General features: G+C 42.7%; 1 protein-coding gene across 5 annotated transcripts in view; it reads right to left on the reverse strand.

Annotated features, from left to right (window-relative positions):
- B3GNTL1 (UDP-GlcNAc:betaGal beta-1,3-N-acetylglucosaminyltransferase like 1) overlaps positions 1-26,672 on the reverse strand; it is a 368,072-nt gene that overhangs the window by 184,896 nt on the left and 156,504 nt on the right. Inside the window, exon 1 of one of the 5 annotated variants that reach the window (XM_061621838.1) lies at positions 20,501-20,563. The exons of the other annotated variants lie outside the window; for them this stretch is intronic. Within the exon in view, the coding sequence (XP_061477822.1) occupies positions 20,501-20,521 (21 nt within the window). The 5' untranslated portion in view covers positions 20,522-20,563. Of the gene's footprint in view, positions 1-20,500; positions 20,564-26,672 lie in introns of those variants that run through there. 5 annotated transcript variants of the gene reach the window in all.

Genomic DNA, 26,672 nt, shown 5'->3' on the forward strand with positions numbered 1-26,672 from the left:
CTACATGGAGCCCCCTTAGCCCATTAGGTGGCCTGGATTTTCTGGGCAGGAGCCAAGCTGCAGAGACTGGTGAGGAGAAACGAAGAGAGGCGTGCAGGGAGGGCGAGGTGGGTGGTGCTCCGGGCTGGCACCAGCCTCCTCGGACCCCGGCACATGCACGCATGTTCCACCTACCTACCTCTCGACATAAATACTGGTCACGCTGTGGGCGCAATCCTGCCATCAACCAAGATGGCAGCCAAGGCTTCCCTAAGAGGCTGATGCCTCCACCACCATCTTGGTTGATGGCATGCGAGCATGCTATGTGCGTGCATCCCTGCCATCAACCAAGATGGTGGCAGGGGCATCAGCCCCTTAGGGAAACCTCGGCCACCATCTTGGTTGATGGCAGGGTTGCGCCCGCTGAGTGACCAGCATTTATGTCAAGGGAGAAGTAGGTGGAGCATGCAGGAGGGCATCTTGGGCCTGAGCAGTGGGGGGGGGGTGCCTGGGAGCTCCCTCACACAATCCGTGGCAGGGTTGGGAGCCTGGATTTGTGGGACTGGAATATGGCAACCCCAACTATATACAGTATGGACTTCAGAAATAATGGACCCGGCTGTCAAGAAAGAAACTGTGCAAAAACATCAAAATATAGAAGCAATATAAAAAGAAATAGGGGAACATTTTATGGAGAAACACACAGTGTAATATGGAAGCAATATTGAGGACCACCTGGCCTTGTACTTGTTTTGTAGTCCCCATACACATCTCTGTTCCTTTTCAGTTTTCTTCTCTCTTCTATTCTGCTTATTTGATTGTCTCAAATAGGTTGTCTGTATTAATGTATACATGAGTGTGGGTTTGAATAAAGCGAGGGGTGAAATTATAAGGAGAACAAATGGGACATGGAACAAAATGTGGAGTTTTCCTATTCACCAGCCAGGCAGCCTTGTCATCTTCCATGATTCTCCCTCTGTTCCATTCCACCTCTTTGAGGGTTTCTTCCCCCTTCTCCCTCTCCTCCAAAGTCAACTATCATTCTGTGGCCACTCAGCATGGTCAGCCCTCAATGGGTTGTTTGAGCCCATTTTCCCCCCTAACTTTTTTTGTACTTTTGCAAACTTTGTTGTTTACCCAAGCCTGCCAACACCTCCCTCTTCTCTGAGGATGGTGCCATTATGACTACATAAAGGACCAGCACTCACTTCTAAACATCAGAAAAAAGGAATTATATTGTTGTTAAGGAGGAGGAAGCTGGTGGAATTACATGGGGATGAAGAAAACATTGTAGACAGAATTGCATCAAACATTTTTTATTGATTTATAGTTTACATTATAAACTATAAATTGTATACATATTAATTAATGTTGAAAGACAGAAAACTGTATGCTACTTTCATCTTTCATCAAAATACTTAAATCCATTTCATGCTAATACACACTTAGTTTTCAAATCCTTGTAACACATCCCAAAATTTCCTCCTTGCTTCCTCCTCAGTCATTCAACAGATGAATCATCCTCTTATTTCTATCTACTTTCAAAGCCCCCTTTTCTGTCTCAAAGCACTAGCAAGATCATCAATATTTTTGCCTTCTCCCATCTGACCCACTTTAACCAGATCTTCCCTTTCTCTCCCCTGTAAGCATCTCATTCTTCCTTCTTCCACCTTCAGCTGCAGTGTTTCCTCTCATCACTTCACATTCATTCCACTCTGCCCCACATTTTCAGTGTTTGTCTTTCCACCCACCTTAAGCCACTCTGAATAACTTCTCATTACTTCCTCCCCAGAGATAAATGCAGACACTACATCCTAAAACAATATTAACTGAACAGGCAACACTTGCATTTTCTAGATTTCAAAACTAGATAAATACATTAATTCAACATGACCAAATAGGCATGTGGGAATGCAGCTTGCAGCTCAGAATAGGAAATTAGTTGTTTTTCTTCCCTAATTGAAATGTTCTGATTCATGGTTCTGATTATGTTCTAGGTGCTGAAGAATGTATAATAATTAAACTTTGAGTTATTAGCCAAATTTGAAAATAGATATGGACTCTGAAATGAAGACTTGAAAAAGTGTGTGGCACTTCCTATAAAATATTTTAAGCCTAAAATATTGGAACAAGGAAGGGAACATTCTTCTATATTTGAACTAAAAATTGTTCAGAAACTTTGAGTCAATACTTTTTCCCTTGGGGAATGTTTTATACTGATGATTCAATTAATGCTACCATACCTTGGTTTTCAGAGATAAAACTCTGGTAATTAACCAAAGGCTATGCTCCTAAGGAAGGAATTTGGTATCTTATACTGAAATTTAGAAATATTCTTTCCCAAGTCACTCTCTCTAGGTCATCTTGAATAGTGCCTGGGAACAACTTCGGACTAGAATCATCGAGATTATAAGGAGAGAGAGGAAGAAAATGTACAGCAGGAAATATAACTCTGCATTAACTTTGACTGTGATGCATATCTGACAAAACAGAAATGTGTATTTTAAACATATTTGACTGGTTCATTAGATCACATTTTATTCCATTCCACTCAGTGGAGTCACTGCTTGAACTGCTTACATTGTGGCTACATTCAGACATAGGGGTCATTGTGTTAGTTTAACGGATTAAAATGGTAGTGCCTCTACCAGTCCTGATTTCTAAAATTCTTTTCACACTGCAGCATCTGTTGCATTAAGGAACTGTGGCTTTTTCAGCAGATATACCAGCATTTTGTGCAACTATCTTTCACATGGCTGCAATGAAAAACATCTTGTTTTTGTCCTTCACCCATTATACACCTGTGCACTGTAGTTCCCCACTATGTAGGAGGTCTAAGATCTTATCCCAAAGCAATGCAACCTTTTCCTTTAGCATATGCCTTATTTTTTTAGTTGCATAGACACAGGTGTGTGCAGGAAATGCTGCTGCTCCCTGTGCCTAAGCCAGAATACCAGTACAAATTTTGTCAGGTAAAAAAAAACCCTGTGCACCTGAAGGGCGGAAGTGCACTACATGCTGGGATGCCTGTCATGTGAGCAGCTTCAGTTAGCGAAAAACACCTGTGATTTTCTGGGTTCCCAAGCTTGAAAAAGGATTATTTCTGATATTATTTACCACAAAAATTAGCACTAAACTTGCAGTATATTCCACAAGATTTCCGAAACAAACTTGTACGTCATGTGAAAGATCAAATATAATGCGCAAATTACCAGGTAACAATTTGTCAGAATAATGGAATAAAGTGCAGTGTGAAAGCAGCCTGTGTGATAATCTCAGCAGAATCACAGTTAGAATTTATGCAGTTAATTTCTAGCCTGCTGTTTCCTTCAGAACCACTTCACACTTACGAGATATTGCAAGTATCTCATAATTTGGTCAGTATGTTTGGCGTAGTAGACATCTAGTGTGAAAGGGATGTGTGCATCCCAAAATATAATTTCTTATGTGCCAGACACTTGCCAGGCAGCTTGGGGCGTCGTGGTGAGCCTGGCCCTGTGATGGTGAGAGCATCACGGAAAGGGTCCAGGCTCACAGCGCAGAGGACGTCGCGTGGAGCGGCACGGGAGACGGAGAGAGACTCGGCTGGGGCGTGGAGGACGCCACGTGGAGTGACGTTGGTAGAGCAAGACGGCTGGGGTGTGGAGAATGGCGAGGATGCTCGAGTGAATGCCCAGGGGCCATGTAGCAGCCCATCGGTGGTGAGAGCACTGACGAGGCTGGTTGGGCTCTGGGCGCGATTTGGGACGGCCCGGCGTGGAGGGACGACGACGAGAGACTGCTGCACGGAACGGTTCTATCATAGACATCCTGGCCTGGCGGTGGTGAGAGCACCGCAGGAGGCCAGGTTGTCGTCGTGGTCTGGCTGGCGGCGACGGCAGCGGCAGGAGAACGTATGAGGGACATTTTTCCAGCACTGTTGACGATATTTCCTGTAGACAAGGCTTGTTATGGAGGAGGGCTTTTAATGTTGTTGTTTATTGTTGTTGCTTGGCTGTATTTAATTGTTGTTTGTTGGTTGGTTGTTGTGTGAATGAGATTGAGTGGATGTGTGTATTTGTGCTGTGTGTTGTTTTCTAGTGTTTTGTCGTATTAGATTTATTTTAAGATGTGCCTGGGAGAACATACTCTGGCCCTAGCAAGGGGAGTTTCGGGGCCCCCAATTAACGTAGTGATGGGTAATGGGAGGTATGGTGTTGGGAGGAGAACGTGCCAGGTAAGGGGAACTCGTCCCAGACAAGTTGTGTCTGTGCCTTGTTCCGGTTCTCCTCATATCCACAGGACTGTTGGTTGTACTGTCAGCCAGCTCTCGGATCTCCAGGTGCTGCTTTTAAATGCCAGGTCGGTCGCTAATAAAAAACCCCTTATCCACGATTTGATCGTAGAGAAAGGTGCCGATCTTGCATGTATTACCGAGACCTGGGTGGGTGAGCAGGGAGGAGTTGCTCTCTCCCAGCTCTGCCCACCTGGGTATTCGGTGCAGCACTGTGGTAGATCTGAGGGCCGGGGAGGTGGGGTTGCTGTGGTCTATAGGAGTTCTTTCTCTCTCACCAAGCACCCTGTCCAGACGGCAACTGGTTTGGAGTGTCTTCATCTTGTGCTGGGCCAAGGAGACAGACTGGGAATACTGTTGGTGTACCGCCCACCTTGCTGCCCAACGGCTTCCCTAGCTGAGCTGACAGAGATAGTCTCGGAGGTGTTGTTGGGGTCCCCCAGACTCGTGGTACTGGGGGATTTCAACATCCATGCCGAGGCTGTCTTGCTTGGGGCGGCTCAGGACTTCATGGCCTCCATGACAACCATGGGGCTGTCTCAAATTGTTACTGGCCCGACACATGTATCAGGACATACTCTTGATTTGATCTTCGCCACTGGTCGTGGAGATGGTGATCTGAGGGTGGGGTATTTTTCATCTACTCCATTGTAATGGACAGATCACCGCTTGCTGAGTTTTAGACTCACGACAGCCCTTTCCCTCTGCAGAGGTGGGGGACCTATTAAGTTGGTCCGCTCCTGGAGGCTTATGGATCCTGTAGCTTTCCAGAGGGCTCTGGGAGTTTTTCCGGCTGATAGCACTGGTGCTCCTGTCGAGGCCTTGGTTGACCTGTGGAATACGGAGATGACCCGGGCCATCAACATGATCACTCACGCGCGCCCCCTTCGGTGCAGAACTCATACAGCACCGTGGTATACCCCGGAGCTGAGAGTGATGAAGCAAGAGAGAAGGAGGCTAGAGTGCAGGTGGAGGCGAACTCCTGACGGATATAATCATTCCTTGGTAAGTGCTTCCACTAAGTTGTACATAAAAGCGGTTAGGGCGGCGAAAAAGTCTTATTTTGCTACCACCATTAGATCATCCCTTTGCCGCCCAGCGGAGCTTTTTAGGGTGGTACGAGGGCTTTTACATTCTGGCCCTCATGATATTAAGGAAACATCGGAAGCCCGCTGCAACGAATTTGCGGAGCAATTCCAGGACAAGATTGTATGCATCCGTCGGGACTTAGACTCTGATGTTATGACAGATGAATCCATTGAAGTGTCCAGAGCATGGCCTTGTCCTTTATTGTTGGATGAATTTCAGTTGGTGCAGCTCGAGGAAGTGGACAAGGTGCTTGGAATGGTGCGGGCGACCACGAATGCTCTGGACCCCTGCCCATCTTGGCTGGTGAAGACTGGCAGGGCTGTAACCACCGGCTGGGCCAAGGAGGTAATAAATGCCTCCTTGAGAGAGGGCGTAGTCCCTGGTAGTCTCAAGGAGGCAGTAGTAAGACCTCTTTTAAAGAAACCTTCTTTGGACCCAGATGTGTTGAACAACTATAGACCGGTGGCGAATGTCCCTTTTTTGGGCAAGGTTTTGGAGCGGATGGTCGCTGGCCAGCTCCAGGAGCTCTTAGATGAAACTGATTATCTGGATCCATTTCAATCCGGTTTTAGGTCCGGTTTTGGCACTGAAACAGCCTTGGTCGCCCTGTATGATGACCTTTGTCGGGAGAGGGACAGGGGGAGTGTGACTCTGTTGACTCTCCTTGATCTCTCAGCGGCATTTGATACCATCGACCATGGTATCCTTCTGGGGAGGCTCACGGAGTTGGGAGTTGGGGGCACTGCTTGGCAGTGGCTCCGCTCCTACTTAGCGGATCGTCACCAGAAGGTAGTGCTTGGGGAACATTGCTCGACACCCTGGACTCTCCATTGTGGAGTCCCTCAGGGGTCGGTTTTGTCCCCTATGCTCTTTAACATCTACATGCAGCCTCTGGGTGCGGTCATCAGGAGTTTTGGAGTGCGTTGCCATCAGTACGCTGATGACACGCAGCTCTACTTCTCCTTTTCACCTTCTTCAGGTGAAGCTGTTGATGTGCTGAACCGTTGCCTGACCGCGATAATGGACTGGATGAGAGCTAATAAACTGAAACTCAATCCAGACAAGACTGAGACACTGTTGGTGAGCTCTTTTCCTGCCCAGATGGTGGATGTTTCTCCTGTTCTAGATGGGGTTACACTCCCCTTGAAGGAACAGGTTCGTAGTTTGGGGGTCCTTTTTGACCCTTCCTTGTCGCTTGAGGCTCAAGTGGCCTCGGTGGCACGGAATGCATTCTACCATCTTCGCTTAGTAGCCCAACTACGCCCCTATCTGGACAGTGATGATCTCGCCTCAGTTGTTCACGCTCTGGTAACTTCTAGACTGGATTACTGTAATGCGCTCTACGTCGGGCTGCCCTTGAAGACTGTTTGGAAACTTCAGCTAGTGCAAAACGCGGCAGCCAGGTTGTTGACGAGGACCAATCGGTCCACGCATATAACACCTGTCCTGGCTTGCTTGCACTGGCTACCTATTTGTTTCCGAGCCAGATTCAAGGTGCTGGTTTTGACCTATAAAGCCTTACACGGTGTGGGACTGCAATGCCTTGTGGAACGCCTCTCCCGCTATGAACCTACCCGTTCACTTCGTTCAGTATCTAAGGCCCTCCTCCGGGTACCAACTCACCAGGATGCCCGGAGGATTGTTACTAGATCTAGGGCCTTTTCTGTGGTGGCCCCCGAACTGTGGAACAGCTTACCGGAGGAGATACGCCTGGTGCCTATGGTTCTTTCTTTTAGGCGCCAGGTTAAGACCTGGCTATACTCCCAGGCATTTTAATGTTCATGTTTTTATGTTTAATGTTTTAGTTTAATTCTGTTGCTCTTTGTTACTGATTTTATTCTAATATTGTATTTTAATCTTGTTTTGTACACCGCCCAGAGAGCTATTAGCTATGGGCGGTTTAGAAATGAAAATAAATAAATAAATAAATAAATAATAAATAAATAAATAAATAATTCCCCTCCTCAGTATATGTCTGTGCATCCCTCACATGTTTAGAGCAGATAACAGCCATTCAAATATATTTTATTTTAAAATATTTATATGCCACTTCTTCAGGCAAAGCCTGTTCAAAGTGGCTTATAATAAAAATAAATATATACAAAATCATATATAAAACCAAGAATAAAATACATTCACAAAATAAAAACAACATAATATTTTAGCCTCCATCTTGTGAGCAGGACATAAAATTACTCAAGGAACAAATTAATAGAAAAAAATGAGTTTTTAAGGTCTTTTTGAAAAGCCTGAAGTTACTACCTGCTGAACCTCTACTGGGAGGTGGACACACTAAGAGGGCCTCTGATTAAGATCTCAGGATGTAGAATGGTACAGGTGCAAGTGCGCTATCAAATAGGTTGCACCCAAACTATTCAGAGCTTCAAAGAAATGAGATGTGATATTCATTTATTCCCCAAGTTACTAAGGTATCAAGTGACTCTGGAGGGGGACAGGCATTCAAATCCCCATGAAACTTCATTGGAAATTCCAGACATCTTTAATTGCCTGTCAAATTAGAAAAACTGGTGTTTCCAGTAAGGACAGGAGGGATGTGAATTTTAAACAGGCTTAATATCAAGCTAATTTACAAATCCATAGTAAAAACTTTGTATGAATTAATGCTTCAGTACATTCTTGTCTGTAACATTTGGCCACCTACACTCTAGTATTCTCAAATTTATCTCAGCAAATGTTAATGTGTGCGATCATCACTCACACTAGTTTCGATTTCACCTTAACAAATAAAATAATAAAGTAAGGAAAGTTGTAAAAAATGCTGTAAAAACAAGTCAAGGAGAACTGTTACATCTGAAGTACTCCTGGGGACTCATTTGCATTCTTGGTGGTCCTGCCCTCAGGTCATTTTTTTTTTAAATGGATGAATGAATTTTTTATTCATCTCAGACTCCATATACCACTCATCACAGGTTGTTCCTATTAAGATAGTGAGCTGGTCAAGGATCATAGCCATACATATGGATCAACAAATGACAAGGAACCATTAGGGATGGCAGTCGATGAATACCTTGTGGAACTTTTACCCACAATACACAGACTTTCTTGTTGAAAGCAGGAAGGCGCTTGTTCCTCTGGTGGGGAGTCTAAACGCTTAAGTATATGTGAAATATAAGCCTTTGACACAATCCACAACATATTTATATCAAAGATGTTCTGGGGGGAATTGCTCTCCTCATCAGTTCGTTTTCATGAGGCATGGGGGAAAGCAAAGGAAAAACACACACAAATGAGGTCCATCCAACTCTAAGAAAATGCATAAGTAAAAGCAATAGGTGCAAAATCATTCTATCAGCTAACAAACTATATCCTAGTATGTTGTTTCATATCTACTAGTTTTCTTAATAAGAAAATATATGAAGAAAATGAATAACACGCTTAATAAAATCTGATATACAGTCACAAATATCTCTTTTTATACATTTATTCACAGAATGACTAACCATACTAAAGGCTTGCCGGGGAATGGTAAAGAATAGCTGTGCACAAGGAGTGAGGGGGGTGGGGAAGTGTGTGATCCTGAGGTTTGCAGAGTCTCTTAACTATGGTAAAGGAATGGGAAGCATTATGTTTATACTATAAGAACAATGTTGTAATTACACAGCTAATTGCAAAAGAGTTGTTCTAATTGCTTCTATGGACATCGAACAAGAGGAGATAGAAATCCAATTGTCACTATTTAGAAATAAATAAATAAATAAACTTTCTAGGCTTCAAATTCATATGCCTAGTACTCCTTTAAATATTCCTTTTATATTAGCTCTGAAATTGAACATTATGTACTATACAACAAAGTGACTGTTTTTCTGCTTTAAGCTTGCTTTCATACAGATGCTATCATGTTCTATGGCAATATTTGTAGATAGAGAAATGCACCATTGGCCACAAACGCACAGAAGCTGAGTCCTGACCACCACAAAAGCACAACTTCCCTTAGCAACCAATCCACTGTTGTCGCACGCTATAGACTTTGGCAACGCCTGTGGATCACACTACTGCAAGCATTACTTGGAAGCATTGCTTGCAAGTTCAACCCTGAAACAGGAAGTGAGATTAGAAAAAAAAAATTCAGAGCTGATATGTATGCCAGGCCCACCATGCTGCCCAGAGAAAGCATTATGCACATAAACAAATTCCTTTACTAAGCAACTTAGGACATATTGTCTTGTAGAAATCCTATTTTTTCTGCCTAACCCAGAGTATATAAATCCCAAAAAATTCTGAATACATACAGAAAAAAAACTTTAGAGAAAATCTCAATCTGCTATATTTAGCTTCTTCCTGTGTTAATGTTTTATAGCATGCATGTGCTTCCTTCTTGATTTTATTCCACCACCCGCCTTTTTTGTTTTTACAGTAGCAGATAACAAACTTTTATCTCTTCAATTAACACTTTCCATCTTAATTTGTATATCAAGGAACTTTGGCATTATTGATATCACACGAATTTGCTGGATTGGAATATAAAGTGAGATGACCATTACTGCCCTATGAGTTCTTCTCCAACCAGGACTGAAATCTGAGAACTTCTTCCTTCTTGTCTGTTCCTCCTCACACCATTCCTGGAGGCCTCCCTCCCCTAATACAGCAGTATTCCAAGAACCATAGATATGGGACATTTACTCTTCCCAACAGCCCTCCAGTCCTTTGTATGAAGATCAGGTTTCCTGGAGAGCCCCAAGATGTGGATTCCAGAATAACTGATGCACAAGGGACTTGGGCATCCTGGGAAAACTACATGTTGCAGGGTTCCAGGCCCTGGAATGCTGCAATCCTGGAAAAACTAAAAACTGCATGTTGCAGTGTGCCTGGATTGCTGACACAGCATAATTTCAGCAGACACAGGGTGGAAGGCCTACAGCAATGCCTCCCTGCTGCCACTGCCGGAAAAGATAAATGAGAAGGGAGAGTGGAGATTGGGAGGTCTGAAATGATTTCTAATACACAACTGTAGGGTTTAATAAAAAATACTCGTTTGATATAAAGAAATATCGATTTATTTCTTGGTGACCTGACCCCAAATCATTCCAGTGGCTAAGCAAATAAAAGCCTGTTTTATCTGGAATTATATTCGCCTTCCTGCTCTTCATACATATCCATGCCCCCAAGTTCTACATGATGTTGCAAACTGTATTACAATGGGATTCCTATACCCTACTTTACATGATTGTAGGCCTTGACATCCTTGCCTTTAGAAATGTAAAAAGTGTAACTCAAGTGTATTCATTGCTTTAATGGTCCTGCTTGCAAACAGGCCTCCCTGGCTCCTATCTGTTCTTTGTTCCTGTAGCTCCAAGCGCTTATCTCAAGGACAGTAGAAAATATGCAAGCCTATGTCTGTTGGAAACTAGATGTTGCTAGTTTTGTTATCCCAAGCACCCCTTTTACCATATCTTAAGAATTACTTTGTCTAGCAGTGTCTTTCTATTACTTTATGACGTCTGTTCAATTGCACCCCATTTAAGAACATAAGAACATAAGAACATAAGAAGAGCCTGCTGGATCAGGCCAGTGGCCCATCTAGTCCAGCATCCTGTTCTCACAGTGGCCAACCAGGTGCCTGGGGGAAGCCCGCAAGCAGGACCCGAGTGCAAGAACACTCTCCCCTCCTGAGGCTTCCAGCAACTGGTTTTCAGAAGCATGCTGCCTCTGACTAGGGTGGCAGAGCACAGCCATCACAGCTAGTAGCCATTGATAGCCCTGTCCTCCATGAATTTGTCTAATCTTCTTTTAAAGCCATCCAAGCTGGTGGCCATTACTGCATCTTGTGGGAGCAAATTCCATAGTTTAACTATGCGCTGAGTAAAGAAGTACTTCCTTTTGTCTGTCCTGAATCTTCCAACATTCAGCTTCTTTGAATGTCCACGAGTTCTAGTATTATGAGAGAGGGAGAAGAACTTTTCTCTATCCACTTTCTCAATGCCATGCATAATTTTATACACTTCTATCATGTCTCCTCTGACCCGCCTTTTCTCTAAACTAAAAAGTCCCAAATGCTGCAACCTCTCCTCGTAAGGGAGTCGCTCCATCCCCTTGATCATTCTGGTTGCCCTCTTCTGAACCTTTTCCAACTCTATAATATCCTTTCTGAGATGAGGCGACCAGAACTGTACACAGTATTCCAAATGCGGCCGCACCATAGATTTATACAACGGCATGATGATATCGGCTGTTTTATTTTCAATACCTTTCCTAATTATCGCTAGCATGGAATTTGCCTTTTTCACAGCTGCCGCACACTGGGTCGACATTTTCATCGTGCTGTCCACTACAACCCCGAGGTCTCTCTCCTGGTCGGTCACCGCCAGTTCAGACCCCATGAGCGTATATGTGAAATTCAGATTTTTTGCTCCAATATGCATAATTTTACACTTGTTTATATTGAATTGCATTTGCCATTTTTCTGCCCATTCACTTAGTTTGGAGAGGTCTTTTTGGAGCTCTTCGCAATCCCTTTTTGTTGTAACAACCCTGAACAATTTAGTGTCGTCAGCAAACTTGGACACTTCACTGCTCACTCCTAATTCTAGGTCATTAATGAACAAGTTGAAAAGTACAGGTCCCAATACCGATCCTTGAGGGACTCCACTTTCTACAGCCCTCCATTGGGAGAACTGTCCGTTGATTCCTACTCTCTGCTTTCTGCTTCTTAACCAATTCCTTATCCACAAGAGGACCTCTCCTCTTATTCCATGACTGCTAAGCTTCCTCAGAAGCCTTTGGTGAGGTACCTTGTCAAACGCTTTTTGAAAGTCTAAGTACACTATGTCCATTTCTGTAACCATTCGGGAAAAGTCTATATAATCTCCTGACTTACAATAAACGGGGTTCCAACTTCTGAAAGGCATCTTGCTGAAAGGTCTTGGGACCCCTTTGCAAAGGTAAACATTGTGTGTGTTATTCTTGGCCTCTGGTATAGGGTTAATGCTCTCAACTCCGCACCTTCCCGGGTGTATGTGAGCTGAGTAGGCAGTGACAGCTTGCGTTGTTGGGTTTGGACCTAACACAACTATTTTCCAATTTTGTCAAAGAGGGAGGCAACAGGTTGGTTTGTTATGCCCAATTCACGAAAGAAATGGGGAGGGGGACACACATCACTACTTGATGTGGCAGTTATTCTTCCCCAGTTTGCCATTTTAAGATTACCCAGCCCTCCCTCATGTATAAGCAGAGGAGTCATATCCTTCCTGGCCAAGTTCCCAAAATGCACATGAAGGAAAGGCCTCTGTCTCACACACTGATAACCCCCACCTTCTGCTTGCGACATCCCCTAGCCCCTGGGCATTTCCCCAGCTAGGTAACTGCTTTGCGATTGGCTGGAAAATGCCACCCTTCACTCAGCACCCACAGGCCTTTAAAGCCCCTGGTTGCCACACAGTCTTTTGTCCCTCTTGATCCCTCCAGCCTGCAACGGATGCTTGAAGGTGACCACTGACAGTAAATTTTGCAGTGTTAGTTTGGACTAGTGTAGGAATAGTTAAGGCCAATATTCTGGTATAGGGATTTTATTTCAGTTTTGATCTGCATCGTTGCTATTTCTCCTCTTTTCCTTATTACATATACTCTTTTTGAACTAGGGTTGACAGGTCAGAAGCATCCCAAACCCTGAGACTTCAGGGGCAGACCCAAGTGATGTCATAGGGCGGGCCCGAGTGATGTCATTAAGCATGGTACATAAAGCATCAACCACAGTTGCTTGGTGCATACAATTCAAAGGACAGGAACAAAAGGGAACAAGCACCAAACTGGAGACAGAAAAGAGAGGCAAGCTCTGGTGCCAAGTAAAATTTATTATAGTGCTCTACGCATTTCGGAAATACTTTCCTTCCTCAGGAGCTAAAAACATTCATACAAACTCAAATTAATGTAGTGGAGACAACACCATGGTGTTAAACATCAGAGGAGTACTTTTAGAGACCACATCCTGTATAAATCACTTAAAAAATATTTAAAAAATTTTTTCATTATGATATATCCCTGATCATTAACATCAGACTAGCATCTTGTAAAACCATACTGTATGGCACAAATTAAACAGAATCTTGTAACAGCCATTACAAAGCATCTTAAGCATACAATTCAAACAAAAACATTTCTCTGATTGGAAATTAAAATAGAAATCTTGGCTAAAAGATAAAGCCTGCATAGGGAACATTTAATCTAGCCGACTTGCTTCTGGCAAAAAGGGCTGAAGTGCCCTCAAGGCAGGGCAGGCCAGTCACCAGAGGGCCACTGTAGGAAGAAAGGAGCCTAATGTTGTGGAGATGTTAGATGGGAGCACTCAGAAGTAAAGATGGATGCCCCTGAAGGCTTCAATTCTAAGCACACTTACTAAGGAACTAAGCCCCATAGAACTCAACAGGACTGAGTAGATATAATTTGGATTGTGCTGTTGGTAAAGCTTGACTAGGGATCCTCTGCAAAGATATCCATATCTAAGCAGGGTTGGCAGCCCCCTGCCAGGAATGCCCTGCCACTATCTTTTAACATGGCTGCTCCAAACTTCTTTACACATTTGATCTTTCACTTCAGAAAGAGGTTTGAGAAATGAGTAAAAGTAAGAAGATTGCCATAAACTCACTTTGACAGCCAACCCAATTCCAGTGAGTAATAACTGATAGAGAGAAAACACAAACGGTTTGGTCTACCTTCACAGGCAGCAGCTTGGGAACAACAGTTGCAGCCACACTTCCAAATATGTGAATTCTCTTTTACCACTATTGGGCAAGAAACAAACCATCATGCAACCAACAAGGTGCATTATCAGTGGGTTTAAGGGGGCTGAGCTAACCACATGGAACCAATGCTGTTGCTTCTATGGATGTAAGGGAGTGAGGTTAAAGGTAAATGAAATTCAAATAGAAAAAGAAAAACAGAAGACAGTGATTTCCTAAATGCAATACAATACCAACCACAACAAGATGCCTATGAGTAAGACAGAAAACTCAACATCCCACAACCAGTCAGGATTCATAACCAAAAACCAAAACTTAAAAAATCTGACAGCCAGTCAAGCAAGATCACAGAAATCCCCATTCAGCACAACCTGAACTGGGAGCTCCAGTACGCTTGCTGACATGAGTGAGACCCTATCAGCACATACTACTTCTGCTCTGAAATCTGCACTGGTTACTGATTTGCTACCAGGCCAAGTTCAACATGTGCTTTCTATGTTACAGGTGCCACAAAGTACCTGTTCTCCTCTTGTAAGAAATCAGTCCTTCAGTGTGGCAGCACCTACAATTTGGAACTCCCTGACTATTGACATTGGGCATACGCCTTCATTGTACTCTTTTCAACACCTGCTAAAACCATTTTTGTTTAGGCAAGCCTATCCAGGCATGTAGAAGCTGTTATGTTTTTAATCTGTTTTTAACTCATTGTTGGTTTTATTAATTTCAATGTTTATAAATATCTGTGTTTAACTGTTGTTGGCAATAATTTTATTGTTTTAATTCCTTCTGTAAGCTGCTTTGAGATTTTTTTTACAATAAAACAGTATATAAATGTTGTAAATAAAATACATAAATAAATTTTGGAGTCACTGTGGCCCTTGGGTCTCTTTCCACTTTTAGGAACAAAGGAATCTGTCTTATACCGACTGAGGCCATTTGGTACCACCCAGCTCATTACTGATGACATGGATTAGCATTGGCTCTCCAGGATTCCAGGCAATAGTCTTTTCCAGGAATTGAATTTTGGACCTTTGCATGCAAAGCATATGCCCTACCACTGAGTTATAGCCCTTCCCCTGTTTAAAAAATATATTTAAAAATTGTTCTTTTCAATTCACTAATGAATGTACATCATTTCTAGGGCAGATCCACACCATTCATTTAAAGCACATTCAACACACATTTGACGCACATGAATCCCACCACTGAATTATGGGAACTGTTAAGGGTGGTGAGAACCATAACTGTGAGGGGGAAACTACACTTCCCAGGATTCTTTACGGGAAGTCATGCACTTTAAATGCGAGTTGGATGTGCTTTAAATATATTGCGTAGATCTACTTAATAAACTTTGCCTACATGTAAGTTGTTTTAATTAATTTTTCAAAATGGAAATGAGCTATAAAGTTTACTGGGTGACCATGGGCTACTCATCATCTTTCAGCCTATCTGCCCCTCAGAATGAAGACAACAGAGGGGAACCATGAAGACCCCAAGGAAGAAGGGCACACTTAAAATGTAGAGGAAGTAATAATCTATAACCATAGTGTGAAATCAAATACTTATTGGAACACAGTATGAAGAGATATTTATATAAGCATGACTATCAAAGATACTTATTATTTCCACAACCTGTAACATCCTATGTGTGTTTACCCAGAAGCAAGTCTCAATGGATTCAATGAGGCTTATTGAAACAGGGGAGCATGCAGAGAACTGCAACCTCAAGTGACAAGGAACTTCATTCACCCAACTCAAAATTTGGAATCATGCCGCTTTAAGCTGTTTTGCAACTGTTTGTACTTGTTTTATAGTTATTGGATTTTAAAGGGATTTATTTCTTATTATGAGCTGCCTTGGTTTCCAGTCACCAACCCTACCTCACAGGGTTCTTGGAAAGAACACACACATACACTGCAGATGTTAAAATACATACACCCCATATAAAAACATATTTTCAAACCTGTTGGTCATTGCAGAACTTTTTTAAAAAATCAGTATTAGTTTCCTACATAATAAAAACAGTGATACCTAAGTAAGTCCTGCCTAATTGCTTTAAAAATAGGATTGGAGGGAGAAAGATTTACAACACAAACACAATTCTTTGCTATGCTCACTCAAAAGTCCCATTAATTTATAGCACATTCCTAAACATGTCTACTCAAAAGTAAGTCCTATTGAATTCAATGGGGTTTATTCCAGGCATGTGGGATTAGCATTGCAGCTTTACTCCCAGGAAAAGCAAGTATTGGATTAAAGCTTCATATTGGGAAGGTTTTCAAAACACTGCCCTCTTGAACAACCTAGGAAAATTTAAACTTGTTTGACTCCTGCACACAAGAGAGAGAAAAACCCTGAAAGCTATATACTTACTCAATTTATGAGATTTTTTGATACGCGGGGGGAAATTTTCTTGTGTTGCAATGGGGTCTAGGCACTTCCTGGAGGTCAACAAATCAGAACCCTGACTTCACTTATTGGCTGCAAACCTGAAAGGGCTGGGTTAGAGCAGCTTGCTACAAGCTGATTTAACAGAAGTTGCAGGGTGGCAGCTGACATTTTGGTGTATATCTTGTGAACCAGACCACCTAGAAACTTAGTTATTTTTTTAAAATTAAAGCTGAGAGTCCGGAGATTAAGGTGTCTCACCTGGAGACCTGGAGAGGACTGCCAAAATCCAGAGTCTCCAGGCAAAAATCAGACATCTGGCAACCCTATTTTGAACTAACTGCTGAATTGGATTCCTGGGCTGTACTGGTTTGTCAACACACACAAGGGCTGGCTGTCCTCCCATGTGGCTTAGGCTGCTTGGGCTATGCTACTGGCTGTTGTTAAAATGCCTAGGAGAGCTGATCAGGAGACTGGCTGAAGTTACCAAGCAGGAGACTTTGCATAGAGCTGGCTGTTTCCCTACTCCTAAGAAGACCACTGTAAGGCAGTGGAAATTCCACGCCCCTTGCCCTAGGAGACACCTAAGTGGGTGGTGACAGCAGGAAAGGATGGGACTCCTATTTCTACTGGGCTACCCAACAGAGTTGGCAATGAAGTGGAGTGCACTTCTGTAATATGTGACACCTCAGAAAGCATTGTAGGACACTTTCTATGCAGGATATCACTAAAGTGTGATGGACCCAAGCAAATAGTGGATGCCTTAGAATGCATACAACACTCCTTTTCAATGACATTACAGGAAAAGGATCAGTAATGGTGAGCAAATTTTCTGTATTTCAGGGAAACTTGTCTTCCATTAATTCCTTATGAAGAAATCCTTGATAAGGTAACAAAGAATCCTAAAAGGCCTTTAGGTTTATTGTAGAGCATGCATTTTGCATACAAAAGATTACATACAAAATCAATCCCTACCATCTCCAGAAAAAACTGAGAAAGAATACTCTCTAAAATCCTAGAGAACTTCTGCCAGTCAGTGAAGACTAGTGCCCCTACAGTTGTTGGACTGCAGCTCCCATCAGCCCCAGCCAGCATGGCCAATGGACAGGAATGATGATGATTATTATTTATTACATTTGTATACCGCCCCATAGCCGAAGCTCTCTGGGTGGTTTACAACAATTAAAAACATTAAAAACAAATATACAAAGATAACAGTGTTGGTGCCAGGCGCACCTCATCAAATACATCATTCCATAATTTGGGGGCCATCACTGAGAAAGCCCTCTCCCTTGAGCTTCCCTCGGAATAGGCACCCGGAGGAGGGCCTTTGATGTTGAGCGTAGCATATGGGTGGGTTCGTGTCAGGAGAGGTGTTCCATGGGAAATTGGAGCCCATCATCATCTGAAGGGCTACAGGTTCCCCTTTCTAGGTATAGACAGTATGCAACTAGATCAGATATGAGGAACCTTTGGACCTCCAGATGTTGCTGAACTACAACTCCCATCTTCCCTGGCCATAAACCATGCTTGCTGGAGCTGATGGGAGTTGTAGTTCAGCAATGTCTAGGAGGGCCAACGGTCCCCCATACCTGAACTAGATGAGCCAAGCGTCTGGCTTCCTGGGTTCCTATGTACAGTAGGGCCCCGCTTTTCGGCAACCCACTTTTCGACGTTCCGCTAATACGGCGGCGCCAGCAGGGCCATCAGCTGTAGTGTGGGGAGCTCCAGCCACAGTGTTCCACCTGACAGCAATCAGCTGGAGCACACAATCAGCTGTAATGCAGGGAGCTCGTGCGCTCCTTCCTGCACTCCAGCTGATCGCACGCTATGGCTGACCAGGTACGAAATCATCAGAATAACGGAATAAAGTGCAATGTGAAAGGAGCCATATAATCTCTAAAAGAGCTGAGAAGGTGATTCTTTAGAAAAATTAAGCCTCACAGTATGATTAAAATAAACTAATCTTATTTGTTTTCGTTCAACTTCAATAATGGAAAAGTATTTAATTTAAGATTAGACAACATTTCAACAACATTACAAAACTATTCAGCCCATCAGTAGCAAAACACAAACTCTGTCAGACAGGCATCCTTTAGGTATAATGCATAGTGGTTTGGGAACTGTTTTCACAATGCATTGTGTTGTTTTTAATAAAATCTGAAGGAAGGCCTTCAGTATTTAACCGTTAACTTATCTGAGCAAAACTTAAATTCATCCTTGGCACGTTACCTCATCCATATAGTTTTATTTTTCTTCTGTGACAATACAACTTTGTTTATGAAGTAAAATCATTTTTCACATCCATTCTCTTCATATGCAGTCTCCCACTCAAATACTTCTTTAATAGATACTGACAGGAATACAGAAAGTTTAAATAATTATCTTTATTGCTTTCTTTCAGTACCTAATATTTCCAATTTTGTATCTGGACACAACGCATGTGTTTGTTGTGGGTTTTCACTATCAATTCCAGTTTAATGCTGTATCTAAATGTCTGCAAAAATTAAAACTACCATTGTTTATGTTTATCATACGTACTTTTCTACATAGATACTTCCTCTGCATGAAACAATGTCTGTCCCAGTTACTTGTAATTTAAAATAATTCTTCAGTTTTTGTTATATTTATGTCATCATATTAAAATAATTGTTACATATCTAGAGTTGGTAGAGTCTGGTAACCTCCAAGTTAGATTACTGCAATGCACTCTACGTGGGGCTGCCTTTGAAGATGATTGGTAACAGGGACCAGACGGTCCAAACGTATAAAACCGATTCTGGCCCGCTTGCATTGGCTGCCTGTATGTTTCCGAGCTCGATTCAAGGTGCTGGTTTTAACCTATAAAGCCTTACACGGCTTGGGACCACAATACCTGATGGAACGCCTCTCCTGATACAAACCAACCCGTACACTACGCTCAACATCTGAGGCCCTCCTCCGGGTGCCTACTCCATGGGAAGCTCAGAGGGTGGCAACAAGGGAGAGGGCCTTCTCAGTGGTGGTCCCCAAATTATGGAATGACCTGCCTGATGAGGTGTGCCTGGCGCCATCACTGTTATCTTTTCGGTGCCAGATCAAGACTTTCCTTTTCTCCCAGGCATTTTAGCATGTGTTTTAAATTGTTTTAAATGTTTAAATTGTGTTTTAAATTGTTTTTAAAAGATGTGTTTTAAATTTGTATATGTGTTTTTGGTGTTTTTATGCACTGTAAGCCGCCCAGAGAGCTTCGGCTATGGGGCGGTATATAAATACAATAAACAATAATAACCAAGATTCAAACGAGAACTACACATTGCAAAATGAAATGAACAAGGTGGTAAGACCTGCACTGGTCATGTCAGAGCAACAGAACCACACTCATTACAAGAAGCTGGCGTTGAAGTGTAAAATGAATCTTGCTGCTTTCTTCAAATGTACAGATCAGAAATAATTCAGACTGTCCCCAACCCACCCCCTGGTACAGGATATTAAAGAAAATCCCATTAAGTTCCAACACAGAGAGGCAATAAGCACCAATGATTGTTGGTGCTTAAGAAGAATCTGATGGCAATCTGGATACAGGATAGGGATACTATCAGAAAAGTAATTTTATATCTTATAATGCAACAAAGTGCTTTTAAGGAACTTGGAAGAGCTGCCAGGTTTTATTTAATAACCTCATAATTCTAGCAATCTTTGGAATACAATAATACTGCAAATCCTACAGTTATATTGTAAGACATGAAATATTTCTTGGCAAAAGCTAAAATAATTGTCCAGTGAAATCACAGGAAAAGCATCTGGACTTGAGGAGGTCTGTCATCTCGGCTATCCATCATTTTTATTTTACATGGCTAATTGTACTAAGGTCCTACTTGAACTTACTTCTCCTTTATAAATAAACTAATGTAGTGTGTGTAGCTTGCTTTGTCCAGGATAAAAAATAAAAGCATTATAATAGATATCACCAGTAACCTGAATTTTTAACTCACTACTGGGTATACAAAACATTAGTACTGAATATACATAAACTCAGTTTGTAAAACAGAAAAGAGAATCATGACAAGGTTTTGCTTATAAAATGGCTAATTATTACCAAGTGCTCTTGTCCTCCCATCTATGTAGTCTTCCTACTTTGCCAACTGGATGCTGCTGAGCTAGAAACAAAAGTAGATGAAGATTGTGGGGACTGTAACCTTTCAATAGTAGCAAGATCCTGAAAAAAAACCTAAAACATATCTATAAACACTCTACATATGTGTGCCACAGTTTTAGAACAGAAAGGGAAATAAAAGGTTTTTTTCATCAAAGGCCAGAGAGGCTGAAGGATGAGACCATGGCAGCCTGTTGTGACAATTTTGCTAGAGACTTTGAACATGTATGACTTTATCCATACTCAGACTAAAGCCCCATCCACACTACACATTTAAATCAGTATCATACCACTTTAAACAGCCATGGCGTCTCCCAAACAATCCTAGGAACTATAGTTTAAGGGTGTTGACAGTTGTTAGGAGACCCCATTCCCCTGACAGCACTGCAATTGCCAGAGTGGTTTAACAGTCAATCCCTCTTCCCAGGAAACCACACTACATACAGAGCTACCTTTAAAAAGTTTTTGGAATCTCCACTTGGTCCACAATGTAGCTGCAAAGATGCACATGGACACTTGCTTTAGAGTGGAAGCACAACTGGGTGGAACAAGAGAGGGGGTCTTCTCAGCAACTCCACCCAGATTATGGAACGTTATGCCCCATAAAGTGTGGTTGGCTTCCTCCTTCACTGTCTTTCACTGGTTACTGAAGAACTTTTTATTCCAGCAGGGTTTTATTTTATGAGGTAGACAATGTTTCATTAATTTTTAACTGTTCACTCCATTGCTTTTTTTGCAATCGTTTTATAATTTTTCATTGAAATTATAACGTTCTATATTGTGAGCTGCCCTGAGCAATCTTTTTACATTGGAAGAGTGGGATATAAAAGTTTTGATTAATTAATGAAAATGAATCTACAGTAGCCAACTACAAAGTTTCTCTCTTACAGTGAGGGTGGATAGACAAGTGTGGTGGAAGTGGTTTGAAAGCACATATTCTGCCCAGAAAAAAATGCCTCAGAATGTAGCAGATGTGTGTGTTCAAATGAATGCAACCACACTTTAGAAGGTCTGTCTGCCTTCAACTCATCACTGCCAACGTTCCATCATAGTCAACTGCCACATTCTAGAAAGCTGAATGAATGCACTGTCAATTTACCCCTGGCTTACTGCTGGATGTGCTCTGACTGCTCTATGGTTTACGCTTGTACAGTAAAACGCCAGTGCTAAATACAGGTGGAAGATTCAGCAAGAATTTCATGTTGTTTTCTGTGGGACATTTGAAAGGGACACTGAGAAAAATACAAAACATCACCACTTTTGTCCTCCTGAGCAGAAATGGCTGGGTAGAATGCCCTTCTGAAAGGCATAAAAACCTCAATCATCCTTTGTATTTTTGCATGGGATTATGGGATAACCACCACTGTTCTTTTTAGCCTGGGGACAAAGCAGAAACAGAAAACCTAAATTCCTTTCTCCCTAAAGCTAGATTTAAAGCAGGTTATTCCTAGCCACAGAAACAGAGCACCATCTAGGCCATCACTGAGGTGTTTATACAGATAGACAAAGCAATTCAGTTTAAATAGGTCATGTGGAACACTGCATGGGTGACTTCATTATTATTGGCCTGAATTTGAAGCACAGAGAATACGGAAGAGAAGTACTTTACTACTGAACTTCCTGGTTGCTGTTTGAAAAGGGTAAATAAATGAATTCTAAGAAGCAGAAACAGAACAGGGATATGGAAATCGAGATGCCTCAGTTCACAAAGGCTTCTTCAGAACTCCTTTGTTGTTATGTGCCTTCAAGTTGATTACGACTTATGGCAACCCTATGAATCAGCGACCTCCAACAGACAAAATAAATGGGCCGCTATCTCAGGGAGAGGGCCAGCATATCAGCAAAGAATTGCCTCAATCCTCCCAAAGACAACGTCAGGGTTGCAGGGGATGGAGCACTGTGTTTTCAGTGCTCTGACGAGTCAGGCTCAAAGTGTGCTAATGAACCAGAAAGCTAAGAGCCTGGATTGTTAACTTTTCATTTGTTTCCTGCTCTTAAAGATCACATTTGCTCAGGAAACTCCTGCACGGGGCTTCACTTTTGAAATACTCCCAAAATTATGATTTTGGAATGCAATGCTTAGTTGTTTGAAATGACAGGGACTAAACAAGATTCACCCTTCATTTGATTTGGGGTATTAGTTTTGGTGCAGGACAGGTTTTACCACTTGTCTGACTTGTACACAAACAAAAGTTGAATACTCCACTAGCACTTGCAAAGGGTTTGGAGAACAAAGGATTGCTGATGGATTTCTTTCAGTGAGGATGACATTAACTTTCAACAAAATGAAGGCAAAGAATGAATTAAGATTCCATGACTTGATTAAAAGCCCTTAATTACACAATTATTGCTTGTTAGGACAAGCCTCCTATACAGCTTCTGTCATCAACTGACAATCAGTTGTGCCCACCTGAAAACTGGGATGCACTGGTTATAATACAAAAAAAGTGTTACATGAATCTGTTCTTTGTCTGCTCCAATGCTATAATTTCTTGGTTAAATGAAAGGCATGGATCTATCGAAACAGCTGCTTCTTCCTTACTGATCACTTTGCTGCACGTTTCTCACTTTTTGGAGAATTGGAGTAAATAGAAGTATTGCCCTGGAAAAATAACTGCATGTATAAAAGAAGAGTTCCCACACCATACAACAAAACAAACACTGCCAACTTCCCTGTGGTATCTTGGGCCACCATTTGACTTCGGGCAGAGGGGAAGAGTTGCAAGTGAACTATCTCTTTTTCTTGCCCTGACATCTAGACAGCATTATTTCATTTCATCTAATATATGCATGTCTAGAACGCTCAAAAAATAAGGCGTTAAACAGAATAATATTTCTTGCCAACTTTTAAATCATTATTTTATCCAGCTACACCACTGGCATGTCCACTACATCAGACTTTCAGCTATGTTTCTTTGTGCTTTTCATCATTCTGTTCCAAAGAGAATACTTTGCAAATGATCACTCTCATTTTGTACCATTTACCAAAGCTGTGCACACTCAGACTTTGCAACAGGAAGTATGCACACAGATTTCCATCCTACAGCAATAAAGATTGTTTTTAAAAGAACTCTGCAGTTGTAAAACTGAAACTGTAGTGCTGAGTAGGCCCCAATTCATGTAATTTAGCTGGATGAAGACAAGGTAAATCCACCCATGCTGTTCTTTCCTCAAGGCCTCTCCCTCTATCCTTCTCTATTCTCAACATACTCAGTTTTCATCTCCCCTACCTCCATTGCCACTAGGGTTGCCAGGTCAGAAGCATCCCAAAACCTGAGATGTCATGGGGCAGGGCCTAGTGATGTCACAGGGCGGGCCCTAGTGATGTCACAGGGTGGGCCCTAGTGATGTCACAGGGCGGGCCCTAGTGACATCATAAAGCATGATACATTAAGTATCAACCACAGTTGCTTGGAGCATACCATTCAAACAAAAAAAATGCCTTTCCTGTCCAAAACACCTTCTCTCGACTTCTGTGCAAGAACCAAGTAAATTCTTTGCAAACTTCAAGAGATGGACGCCTAGGGATAGGGTGTGTGGAGAGAGAGAGAGAGAGAGAGAGAGAGAGAGAGAGAGAGAGAGAGGTTCTCTCAAGGACAGATCTGTCCTGTTTACTTGCTGCCCTGGGCTCCTGCTGGGAGGAAGGGCGGGATATAATAATAATAATAATAATAATAATAATAATAATAATAATATGAACATTAACACTAGCTCCAACAAATAATATAAATTAATGAATTATTTAAATCACTCATTGCATCTTAGAGGAATAGAGGAGCATGAAATATGGTCTATCCAGATAGTAAATCCAATCTCTTGCACAAATACCTAGAAGTTCAGATTTGATGAAGATCAAAGTACTGCAAGAATTATTTTAGGTAACTGTGATAATCCTTAGGAGAAATAGTTCTTCCACTATACACACCACGTTGTACATTCCCATTACCCTCTGCTTAAGCCAGTAACATTTTTCTAAATCCTGTGATGTTAAAATCTAAAGCTCTCCTATTACATATTAATTACAGAACTTCTGAAATATATTTTCCTTATGCTGGAAGCACTAGTTAGTCTCATTTAAAAACCCCTCCACTTATTACATTTTCTAGCTTTAGTCACTCTCCCACACATGCTTCTTATTTTAAAATGTGTTGTCCTGGAGTGCTCCAAGCACTAGAGGCCTAAACCCAAGTATGGAACACATCTCTTCTAGTCTAGCACCGGAAAGCACACCAGGGCAGTTGTTCCACAGAGTCTACAAACTTATAATAATTATAGATACGCCATGCATTAATTAGTGCATGGTGTGTGCACATCACCAGCGGCATCTTAAGGCAAAAGGAGGGGCCATGTACCTGAGCCTCAGTGTATGAGGTGCAGTCAATGAAGGGGGGGCATAGGGAGCTGCCTGCCACCAAGTCTAACCATTGGTACATCTATCTCTGTACTGCCTACACTGACTGGCAGCAGCTCTCCTGCGTTTCAGGCACGAGTCTTCCCAAGCCCCACCTGGAGATGAACCTGGGACCTTCTACATGCGAAGCAGGTGCTCTGCCCACTCAGCCACAGTCCTTCCCCAGGAAGTGTGGGGAGTTCCAGAGGGGGGAGAGGATGTCAGGGGTGGCTCCAGGCATGTTTGAGGGAGAAGGGAAACTGGGAGAAGGGGGGCTCTTTTGGCAGGAGCCCAAACTGAAGTCAACCTGCAAGAAGGTGTGGCATGAGGGGGTGCCCACCTGCATTGACCCAAGTGAGTGAGGAGGGTTTGGTTCAGTTTTGTTTTTTGGGACAGGGGGGCAGGAGACTATTAGAGGGTGGTTAATCCAGGCAGCACCCTATCAGTCCTGGGGAGGGAGCAGCACCAGAGATGAAGGGTGGCTGTCTAGTCCTCATGGAGGATGGTGGGTTAAAAACCTAAGAAGAGCCCTGCAGTGCTGGATCAGGCCAACGTGGGCTCATCCAGTCCAGCACATCCTCTTCTCACAGTGGCTGACCAGCTGCGGGGCCTCTGTGCTCTCCTTCCGCAATCTGTGGCAGGATAGCAGGGCAGAAGCTTCAGAGCCACCCACCATTCTCCCGCTTCACCTACCTTTCTCTCTGCTGTTTTTTGCAGCACACGCAGGTTTACCATCAATTAAGATGGCGGCTGAGGTTTCCCTAAGGGGCTGAAGCCTCTGCCGCCATCTTGGTTGATGGCAGGAATACAAGCATGTAGCACACATGCATGCCATCAACCAAGATGGCGGCAGAGGCTTCAGCCCCTTAGGGAAACCTCAGCTGCCATCTTAATTGATGGCAAACCTGTGCGTGCTGCAAAAAACAACAAAGAGAACGGTAAGTAGAGCGGGGGAATGGCGGGGGGCTTGGGATCTCCTGCCCTGCGGCCAGCCCTGCTGGGTGGCCATGCCACACCACACCAAAAACCGGAGATCCAGGGACAGGGGGTGTGGTCTGGCCGATGAGCCAGAAAACACCCCTAAAGCCGGAGACTCCGGCCGAAAACTGGAGATCTGGTAACTCTAATTGCCACTCTGTCCCCTTCTACCCAATGTCTCCACTACTCAATGTCTCCAGGCCTACATACTGTTTGTACAGTTCTGAGAACGATCCTGGAATGAGTAATGATCAGCTCAGCATAAATGTCACTGATGTTTCTCCATCTCCAAATAGTAGAAGAAGCCTATTGCCCAACAACACACCGAAATGCTGAGACCAGTGAACCTGGGACTCATGTACTCCCTCCCTCTTCCAAGCCTCTAAAGACTATTGGCTTTCCATAGCTAGGGAAGGAAGACGCTAGCTATGGTTGAGCACTGTCTAAAATGATCTACTGCAATAGTGTAATACAGAAAATGGAGTGCAATTAAGCAACTTTAATTTGAACAGCTTATTATGATCACAGTTAACATGACCAAGTTGGATTTCTTGGTCATTGAATATTTTGCAATAAAAGGAGGAGAAAAGCACCCAGTAACACAACCACCATCTCTCCCAGAGACTTGCAGTCCTTTTTCTGTAAGCAGCCGTACTTGCACTGTTGTGCCTTTACTATAGCTATGAAACCAATCCAGCCTGGCCTAGACATCCTGCCAAGTCTTACTTGTTTTTTCCACATTCCAAA

Source organism: Rhineura floridana, chromosome 3 (assembly GCF_030035675.1).
Source record: "Rhineura floridana isolate rRhiFlo1 chromosome 3, rRhiFlo1.hap2, whole genome shotgun sequence".
In the NCBI taxonomy this organism is placed as follows: Eukaryota; Metazoa; Chordata; class Lepidosauria; order Squamata; family Rhineuridae; genus Rhineura; species Rhineura floridana.